Source organism: Pelophylax lessonae (genome assembly GCF_965119305.1).
Source record: "Pelophylax lessonae genome assembly, chromosome: 9".
Taxonomy (NCBI): Eukaryota; Metazoa; Chordata; class Amphibia; order Anura; family Ranidae; genus Pelophylax; species Pelophylax lessonae.
The window spans coordinates 29,957,508-29,968,241 of NC_138776.1; the positions used below are offsets into that span (position 1 = coordinate 29,957,508).

At 39.3% G+C, this 10,734-nt stretch overlaps 1 protein-coding gene across 1 annotated transcript; it reads left to right on the plus strand.

Moving 5' to 3' along the window:
- Positions 1-9,069: 9,069 nt before the first annotated feature.
- LOC309564191 (olfactory receptor 1J21-like) lies at positions 9,070-10,014 on the plus strand (the record flags this gene model as incomplete). Its single annotated transcript, XM_082268822.1, has 1 exon — positions 9,070-10,014. One exon carries the CDS (start codon positions 9,070-9,072, stop codon positions 10,012-10,014), a length of 945 nt encoding a protein of 314 aa, XP_082124948.1.
- Positions 10,015-10,734: the final 720 nt, after the last annotated feature.

Genomic DNA, 10,734 nt, shown 5'->3' on the forward strand with positions numbered 1-10,734 from the left:
TATATTTCAAAAGTTAACTAATCTATTTTATCAGAGCCAATCTAAGTCATCTGTTCCATCAGCTGTTAGAGGAAGGATGGACCTCTGAGGAGGAGTTCTTCCCCTTAAGCCTGGGGGAGGGATTGCACTCATGGAGGCTTGTGAATACTAGAATGTTTCCAGCAAGTCCTCTTACCGGAAAACTTAGACCCTCAAATTATAGAGTGATCGTATAATCATGTGACATAGATCTATCCGCAACTCAGCACTGAACATCAGGTAGAACTGTTCACATCAACCATCAATGTGCTGTACATGTAGATTCAAACGAGCAGCTTCACAAGGGTACATTAGCGCCAGGTCCTGATTCATGAAATCACCAGTGTAATAAACATAAAACTCCCACAGTGAAGCACGTTAAGAATAGATTAAAAGGTTTTACTAAGAATGTACTTACAAACATCAGGTAAAAACAGGCATTCAAACAATTCGATCAAAATCGCCACTGCTAGTATCGTGCTTGAGTCATACATCAGGTCCCACCTAACATGTTTCTTCATCAGCAGACATCAGAGGCGATACAGCTCATTGATGGTTGATGGGAACTGTTCCACGTTATGTTCAGTGCTCATTTACGAATAGATGTACAGTATGTCACATGCTTTTATGACCACTCTTTAATTGTGAGAGTCCATTTTTTCCAGTAAGAGGACTTGCTGGAAACACTGTGATTTTGTGTGCATTCTTCATCGCTTTGAAGCTGGTGTGGGGCTTTCATATGTCCTTCCAACATTCATTAGCGTTACACACTAGAACTTTTTTCTCTTTGCATTTGTAATTAACAAATTATTGCAGGCTGCTATTATTTTCTTTAAATGTAGTGTGGATCAATTGTTTTTTTTATTGTGAGTACCAGCACTTGGGACATTTCTGAACTGTTTCTATTGCCAGCACTGCTTACAATTGTTAACCTCTTCAAGTAAAGTTACAAGCAAAGATACTCATTGTCTTCTCCTTGTCTCAGCCAAGGTGACATTATTTAATGGCTGTTGAAGGTTAAGCTAGCTGCTGAAGAAGAGTTAATGTGTTAACTACTGGTGCATGCCTGGCTCGCTGAGAAGCATGTGGTGGCAAAGGGAAAAGATTCACACTCCTGGTGTCACAGGTACAGCGGAATATAGTAATACTCAAAAGTCAGAGAGTTATATTTATGTTATGATTCCAGGGCGTCATCCAATAGAAACTATACCAACAAACTTGGATATCCAGCCTGGATGCAAAGTGTGCAATCCAAATCAGCAATAACCAGAGAAAAAGAAATTCATCTAGAAAATTCCTCCAATGTGCCCATCAAACTATGTTCTACATGCAATATTTAATATGTGGGCATATAGGACAGAGAACCTCTAACCCATGTGATTGTAAATTATAGCAAATGTGTATTTTAATCTGAAACCTATTAAAGTCAATAGAGGATAATCTTGAAAATCAGTTCTTGACATTTTCCAGTTTAAAAAGCAAGGTTTTGTCAAGCAAAGGCCACAAGGAATGTGGCACTGCCGTGGGAGACATACTGTATACCAATGCCAAAAACAGTTTGAAGAAAAACTGGTTAGAGAGAGGAGGGCCTTCCATTTTATTGGACAACCGAGGAAAAAACACAAATTCTTCAAACTACATGCTTGGGAGATGCTTTTAAAGTGATATTAAATCAGCACTTTTAGGAGTTGACTTAATCACTTACTGAGTATGCATCATTTTTATCTTTGAATTCTTGTCTATGTCCCAGTTTCAGCTGATGCCACGACTGCAGCCCCAGGTTTCCTTTTTTAGGGTGGCCCAAACTGTAGAAGTTTCTGTAGCAGACCCACAAACACCATTGGTCTTCCCTGATGAAACAGTGCCTTCTTGTGTAATAGACAGCTGGTCCTTCCACCCCTCTGCTAGTTGCACCTGAATGACACCCTGCCTCAATGATCTTGTGCCTCTTTTTTGCTTTCCTCCTCTACTATCTCTAGCCCCTAGGTACAGTCTTCCCCACCCTACTGATCACAGAAGCCCACTTGGCAGTAAGCTGCAGTAGCAGGAACACTAATAGTGATTACTTCCCCCTGCCTGTCATCCCCTCACTCTATGCTCTCGGTGCTCTCTTGCTCAACACCTAATCAGTTAAAGATGATCTCCAGTGTTTAGTGAAGTATTAAGAGTTAGTTTGGACCAAGCTGATCCAAATGAACTATTACTTGTTCTACTAGATATGCCCATTGTATGAGCTGTATGTAGCCTACACAGTATACAGTGCTGTGTTACAGTAGTTGGATGGGAACTTCCAACTCCCGGAACAAAATCAAGTTGGGCTGAGTGCGCTACTCAGCCATTCACAGGGAGCTTTGTATTCTATAAATTTATACAAAGCTTCTGATTGGCTGAGAAGGAGAGACTGCGGGATAGTGTCACAATCGCCAACTCAGAGAATTGAATATTAGAAGCTTATATTATTGGAGTGAAATGCATAGACGTCAGCATGTCATGTGACCCGCCCCACTTGATCACTCCATGCAGCCTGACCATGCATGAGCTGATGTCCCACACTGAATGGAACAATCTGGCAGCATTGATTCCTTCCATGGGAGTAGACTGACCTGGCTACCATCACTGCATTAGCAATCAAGGGGGATCTAGCAGATACGGAAGGGATACACATTGCAGCAACCTGCAGACCCTGTCCTGGCTGTGGGTGGATGACCAAAGGGAGGGCTCTCCCAGGTCCACTGGTGCTACTCACTCTGTAAGGACTGCCTGTGTAGGCTCTGTTTACTCAGTTTTTTTCCTCTGCTATCCCAGCCTTATCGGACGTGCTGCCTGCTGATTTTCTCTGCTGAGTATTAATCTAATCTACATGTGCAGATAGCCGATTCAGTGACACAGTTGCTTTTTTCCCCTAGCTCTACTAATGTAATTTATTTATTTTATTTATTTCAGGTACTTACAGTATATAGCGCTGTCAATTTATGCAGCTCTTTACATATATATTGTACATTCACATCAGTCCCTACCCTCAAGGAGCTTACAATCTAAGGTCCCTTACTGACATTCATACATACACATACTAGGGGCCAATTTAGACAGGAGCCAATTAACCTACCAGCATGTCTTTGGAGTGCTCAATGACTTTAAAGTGTGGAACCGATAGATGAGATTTATGCTCTGCACCCTGTCTCTGTGTTGCAGCACTGCATTGGAGACGGTCATTAGTCAGTGGAGAACTTTGTTACACCCGCACTGTGCTTGTGACATGAGTCACTTTGGTTGGGGGGCTTGTGGAACCCAGATTACTTTAGAGAGGTTGGGACACTCCTTGTCCAGCTTCCCCGACCACTCCTATGTGTAAGTCACCCTGTGTCTATTAGGGGCACAGAGTGACCAAGAACCCCAGTTGGGTCTGCACTAATCAGACTTGCTGTACAACCACACTGGACTCAGCCTTTCATGTTACCCCGGTTATCCTGGGTTCCATATGTGTGGTTTGTGTTAAAAGAGTGAGGGGCTCTTTCACTTGGGACAATAATATTTCTGAACAGTGTCCCTCAGGAAATATATGAAGATGAACGGTTTGACTTTTCAGACTGCTAGAATATTGCAGGAGTGTCTCATAGACCCTTGCTAGATAGTGAGGTGGGTGAGGTTTATTATTGGTAAGTACCTGTATCCCATTGTTCTATTGTTTCTGTCTGCCTTAAGATCAACTTATTATGGGATGTATATGTGTATGTGAATTGGATGCTAAGGGGGAGGAGGGATTGTCCCACAGTGTATATCTCTTTGTGCCTGTGTTTGTATAAACAGTTCATTCTGGTTGACTCCAAAACTTGTACTGTCGTGTTCTTGGGGTAAACTATAGCCAGATTCACAGGTCTTCTGTTCCAAAGCTTAGGAAGCAGATTTTTGGCGGAGATACGCAGTCGGGGTGTTCGGGTTCCGTAACAGTGCTTTACCAATGCTCTCAGCCCACTACTTCCTTTCAGTCCTTACCTGTGGAGTACTAGCCATCACCAAGGGGTTTACCATCAATCACCTCTATAGCTCCCACCTTCCGCTGCCCCTTTTTAGTGTGTGTTTGGGACTATGCATGTGAGCCTGGGTCATCTGTTTTTAAGTATATGACTACATTGTCATCTTGATGTTTTTATTATTGTGTAGTAAAGGTATATTGACTTTTTTTCATAATTTGTGATTAATAAACTTGATTTTTTTCTAAGAGATACCGAGAGTCCATCTTGGCATTCTCCATGGTTTGGGTGCCGCTAAAAGTTATGGTGTCTTCAGGAGGGCTGCAAGATGCAGCAGTTCCAGTACCTTCAGCCAGGAGTGGGAACAAAACCAACCAAAAGGCCTCAAAAGGCTCAGACCAAAAAGGCCAGGATCTAAGCTTACAACCTTTAACCATTTCCCTGACCTGGGCTAACTTGCTAAAAACCGAAAGATTTCAACTTGCCTACAAACTGAACCACAACATATATTTTTTTCCCTTATCAGAAACTTAAAAAAGGAAGATGTGAAAGAAAATTAAAAAACAAAAAACAAATACATAACCAAAACACAGATATTCAGGAAGAGCAGCTTAACAGTAACAGAAGTTGTTGCTGGCACACACAAGCTAGCCCTAAAAGGACTGTTGAGTCTATTTACTGTAAATACAATGGGTGAATGCAACTCCAACGTTCTAGTTGGCTGATGGGAGAGTTGACTTTTATATAAAGTGGCTAGTACATTTACAACCTCCATTTTTATTCATAATATGCCACCTGATCACAGTTCATAGCTTATGAAATGCATTACGGTAATTGGGCTTGGGTGCAGAGGTGAATGAAGGTAGTTTTCCCGAATGTAGAACATACAAATTTCAGCTCACACTCTACCTCAACCCAAACTTAAATTTCATTCCAGTAAATCCCATCCCCAGTGAATCACATTCCGAATGGCTCCCACTGTTGTCTCAACCAATGAGAAAGAAGAGCTGCTGCTCTTGTGCACATCACTGGATCGCGATTGCAAATATTAGGGGGACTGCTGCACACAGAAGGTATTTTTTTACCTTAATGCATAAAATGCATTAAGGTAAAATAACCTTCTGCCTTTAAAACCACTTTAAAGTCAAGCTGGATTAGACTTGCTTCTAAATCTGAATATACTGTATAGATTTTTTTTTTTTTTTTTAATTTATTGTTAAATTCTCAAATGCATTCATTAATTCAAATAATTTTTATTTTGTATCCTAATCCCACTGATGTGTCATCTATGTCCTCCCTTAGGTCACAAATGCTCTTTATATACAGTATCTCATCACCACATAGCCAGATAGTTGTGACCTGCTAAGTATGTGACATGTTGTCAGGTAATATTTGCTTCCTAAAACAAATGAAAAGGTTTGCATGAAATGTTCCACGCTATAACCCTTTTTAGAAAAAAAAAAATGTATATATACAAAACATTTTTTTAAATTTAGGCATACATAAAAGTATGGCTGAGATATAGGTTTAGCTATGAACATTTGAGAGCTGATTACCGGTAATGAAATGAAATAAAGCAGGTAGAAGCACATATAAAAACAGAATTTATTTTCGACTGAATACAGTATACTGCATGTATTTTTTATTTATTTATTTATTTATTTTTGTTTACATTTCTTACATTAACTATTTCTACCATAGATATAAGAAAATTATTGTTGTTTATTCTCTTGCACACATGGACTAAAACAGAGAGGAAGGCTATCACCATGATGTTGCATTTTAAAATATTGTATTATGTCTGTAATAGTTAGACGTGTGTTTCACTCCTAATCAAAATTTAGATTAAAGTTTAATTATTTGGAGATTCGAATGTATCTGAATTTCCACATTTACAATAGTAACGAATTTAAACAAATCCAAACTAATGAAACAAAACTTTGTATGAAATTTGATTTAAATTCAAAAACAAAAACAGATTTGAAAACTAATTTGAAATATAAACATATTGCTGATTTCCTTCAAAGACCTAATTTATTAGTGTTGGAATAAAAAAGAATAGAGAAAACTGAACAGATTAGAATAGAAAATAAAAGTGTATAATAAACTAGAAGAGAAAATAAAGGAAAAGAATAGAACAGAATAGCATAGAATAGAAAAGAGTAGAATAGAAAATAATAGAATAGAAAATAATGAAAATAATAGAAAAGTAGAATAGAAAAAAATAGAAAATAAAATAATAGAATAGAAAAAAAAAATAGAATAGATTAAAATAGAATAGAAAAGAAAAGAATAAGGAGAATATAACATCTTCTAAAATTCAAATATGGAATAGAATGGAACCAGCTATTTATCACAATGAATTTGGCTCGGTTTAATATTCTTGATTCAAATCTGTTTCAAATTAAATTTGAATTCTTCTAATCCATTGGAAAAAAATGTAATCCGGTCGAAAACAAATAAACAAACTAAACTAAACTATATTTTTTATGAATGCAGCAATACCAAATTAGTAACTTAAAGAATCAATCCGAAACAACATATTTTTTTTTTTTGTTCTGCACATGTCCAGTAATAGTTTTGCATAAACAGAAACGTAAAAAGTTTTATTTTTTATGTTTTATATTTATTTGTGTTAAATATTGCTTTCCATGATTCTGCAATTTACATTTGGATTACAAGTGAGTTCTAAATGCATTATCATAGTTACACCTGAATATATTTTAACTGGTGTTGTTTGAATGTATATTAATATTATATTTATGGTTTTATGTTTTTATATGATAAGATTTGTTACTCAATCCATATATTTAATATGTATGTTTCTGTTTTGCCTGTTTATAATCCTGAACTGCTGTACTCGGTCATGCAAAACTGTACCCAGATTATTTTTATATAATTTTTTGGGGAATATACAAGGCTTTATGTTTGTGAAATTTAATCACCAATGGAGTTTTCATTTTTTTTAGGAAAAAAAGGAAAAAAAATGTTGAAAAAAAAACCCTGTTTCCCTTAGATTCTTCTGCGGACCAAAAAAAAAGGGTCATGTGCGTGTTTCAGTGTGATTGCGGTGCAAATTCAGCCATACGAAGTGTATGGCTGAATTTGCACCACACAGAGACCTCATGTAATTTTAGAAGCAGTGCGCTCCGAATTACATGCGATCTCTGTGATCGCACAAATGTCAACCGGCACTAAAAGGGACAGTGAAAACCCCCTAAAAATAATCCCTTTTTTGGAAAACAGACACTCCAAGGTATTTAGTCTAGACTCACACCTGTGCATTTTTTAGTGCATTTTGCAGTTTTCAGAAATGCACTACAGTCCATTTAACATGGTTTCCTATGGTACACATTCACATCTATGCCTTTTTCAGCCAGTGCATTTTTGGAAAGGGCCAGGGTCTTTATTCCAGCAGATTGCATTTTGCATATAATAGACTTCAATGAACCTGTACTAAAAATGTAAGTGTTGCGTATTTGATGTGTTTTTACATGCATTTTGCATTTTTTTTTTCTTCATAACACACTTTGTATAGCTGGTTGTTAAGGAGCGGGCCAGGAAGCCAGTCACTGCATCCTCAACAATCTATGAGTCATCAGCTGTCAGCGAGCTTCCCCACTAACAGCTGAATGAAAAAAAAAAAAGAATTGTCAAAAAAATGGCGTGGGGTTCCCCCCCAAATCCGTACCAGGCCCTTTAGGTCTGGTATAGATTTTAAGGGGAACCACATTCCTAAATGTAAAAAAAAAATGCTGTGCAGTCCCCCAAAATCCATAACAGACCCTAATCCGGGCACGCAGCCTGGCAGGTCAGGAAAAGAGGTGACGAGTGATCGCCCCCCCACCCCCCCAGAACCATACCAGGCCACATGCCCTCAACAAGGGGGGTGCTTTGGGGCAGGGGAGGGTCTGCCCCCTGCCCCAAAGCATCTTTTTTTCATGTAGACTTATTCAAAATCCCCCCCTGGAAGGCCTCAGATCCATCCCCCCCCCTTATGTGAATGAGTGTTGGATACATAGTACCCCTACCCATACATCAAAAAGGTGTAAAAAGTAATTAAAGACATGAGATTTTGACTATGTACCCCATACTCATTCAAATGGGGGTGTTGGATCTGGGACCCCCTTTTTTAAAGGGGGCTTCCAGATTCAGAATAATCCCCTCACCGGCTGGCTTCTTTGGTTTAGTGACATTGGGGCTGGTGTGGCTAGCCATCAGAGATACTGTGGCAGGCTGGGGTGGGTGCAACTGTATGAAAAGCTACTGCTGATCACTGTAGGAAAAACTCTGTTTCCTCCCACAACCGATCAGTGTGGGAAAAGAAACAGAGGACTGGCAGCAAACTGCAACCTTTGTCTACATGTGTGATTGGTCAGAGCAATCATGTGGTACAGGGCCAAACACCACAAAGGGGAGGCCATTTTAAAATCCCCTCCTGACTTCAGGTAAGAGCAGTCCAGTCGTGTATGTATTTCTAAAGGGTTGGAGATCGTGCTGGACTGACTCACTCATATGTGAGGTCTGTGTGTGGGTGATGATGGGGGTGAGTGGGGAAAGTTAAATCCAGATATTTGTGGCCCAATATAGTAGAAGAGTGGCAGTGAGCCCTTTTAGGGGGCTTAGGCTGCTACCTCTGGGTAGGGCCACAAGGCCAGTTCCGCATTTACTATTAGAGGTAGATAAACGGAGCGCCCAGTATCCAATTAGAAGAAAAATGGAGGTGAATATGTAGTCGTTTTATTGAAAGTAGCAAAAACTGATCAAGCCAACATGTTTTGGGTGAACAAAGACTCCTCCTAATTCAGAGGTGCTGCATGTTAATGGTGAATGGGGCTATATCTCAAATTGGTCTGTCTGTGACACCGAAATCTTGATAGTCGTTGGTTCATTCGGAGGTGGCAGCAAAGTCTTTGCTACTTTCAATAAGACAACTACATATTCACCTCCATTTGCTTCTAATTGGATACTGGGTGCTCAGTTTATCTACCCCTACAAGTTGTTTACGTATGACAACCAGAATGCAAGTGGTTAAATAAATGATAAAAGTAAAAACATTTTTTTTTTCTTTGCACAGAAGATGGAGGAATGCTCGAACAGTACAGAAAACATGTTCTACATTTCAGCTTTCTACATCTCTAATACTGGACAATGTCTCCTTTTCACTGCAATGCTATTGATGTATCTGACGACTGTCCTTGGAAACATAATCATTTCTGTATTGGTGTGTCTGGTTCCCCAGCTCCATAATCCAATGTATTTCTTCTTGAGTAATCTTGCTATTAGTGATGTTATGTATGTTTCAGTAACTCTTCCAAAACTGCTCTCCATACTTCTAACACATGACCATTGGATGTCTTTCCCTGCCTGTATGACTCAGGTGTACTTCTTCTCATTGTCAGGTGTTTGTGATATGCTTCTACTGACCGCCATGGCTTATGACCGATACGTAGCTATCTGTAAGCCGTTGCAATATTCCTTACTCATGAGTAAAGATGTATGCATCTCACTGGCTCTGTCCACTTGGCTTATATCTGTGACTAATGCAGCAGTCTATGTGTTAGCCACATCTCTGTTATCTTTCTGTATCACACAAAAGGTTGACCATTTCTTTTGCGATCTGAAACAACTGTATGCAATAACCTCTAGTGATGCTACAAGTAGATACATCCTTCTGTTATGTGGGGATGTACTGTTGGCATCTTTTCCTTTTTTGCTTATTATGTCCTCCTACTTATTCATCACCTCCACCATACTGAAAATTAATTCCTCAGAGGGACGACTGAAAGCTTATTCCAGTTGCACCTCCCACCTCACCACAGTAATATTATTCTATGGCCCAATAATTATATTGTATGGCAAACAAGAATCTGAAGGTTCAAAGGAACTGGACAGGTGGCTGACCTTGCTTTATACAGCTGTGGTTCCAATGCTCAACCCGTTTGTCTACACTTTAAGGAACCAAGATATTTTGGATGCTATACAAAATATAAAAAGGAAGAGGAATCTGATTTTCCTGATATAATACATGTTAAAGATAACTAATCTATTTTATCAGAGCCAATCTAAGTCTTCTGCGCCATCAGCTGTTAGAGGAAGGATGGACCTCTGGGGAGGAGAGCCCCCCTTTTACCCTGGGGGAGGGATTGGACTGATGGGGGCTTGTGAATACTAGCACTTGGGAAATTTTTGATCTGTTTGCTATTGTTAGTAGTTGGAAACTGTGTATAATATGTATATAAATGACTATACAATATGTGGACTGTTGTACTTTGTTAACCTCTTCAAGTAAGGTTGAAAGCAAAGATACTCCTTGCTTCATCATTGTCTCAGACAGGAATGTAATGGATGATGAGGGCTAAGCTACTTGTTGAATAAGAGTTAATGTGTTATTTACTGGCGTAAGGCTGGTTGGGTTGAGGGGTGGGTAGTGGCTAGGCGAAATGAATTACTCTTCTGAAGGTGAGAGAGAAGCCCCTTATAAAACATGCACCAAGTGACCTGAGCCCCCAGTTAACAAAGGCCCTAAGTGTTCGGATGGACTCCTGGAGCTCAAATCTGGACCATATCAATGCATGGGTCTGTGTGTTCAGTGCTCCAAGTGTTAAGGGATTAATAGGAACTGTATCCAGCAGAATGAGTTAGAGTTACCTCAGGCACACATCCCCTCTAATTTTCCCTCTAATTCCAATAGCAAATTTGAAATGTTTGATTTTCAATCAATTTACTATCCCAATCGTCACCA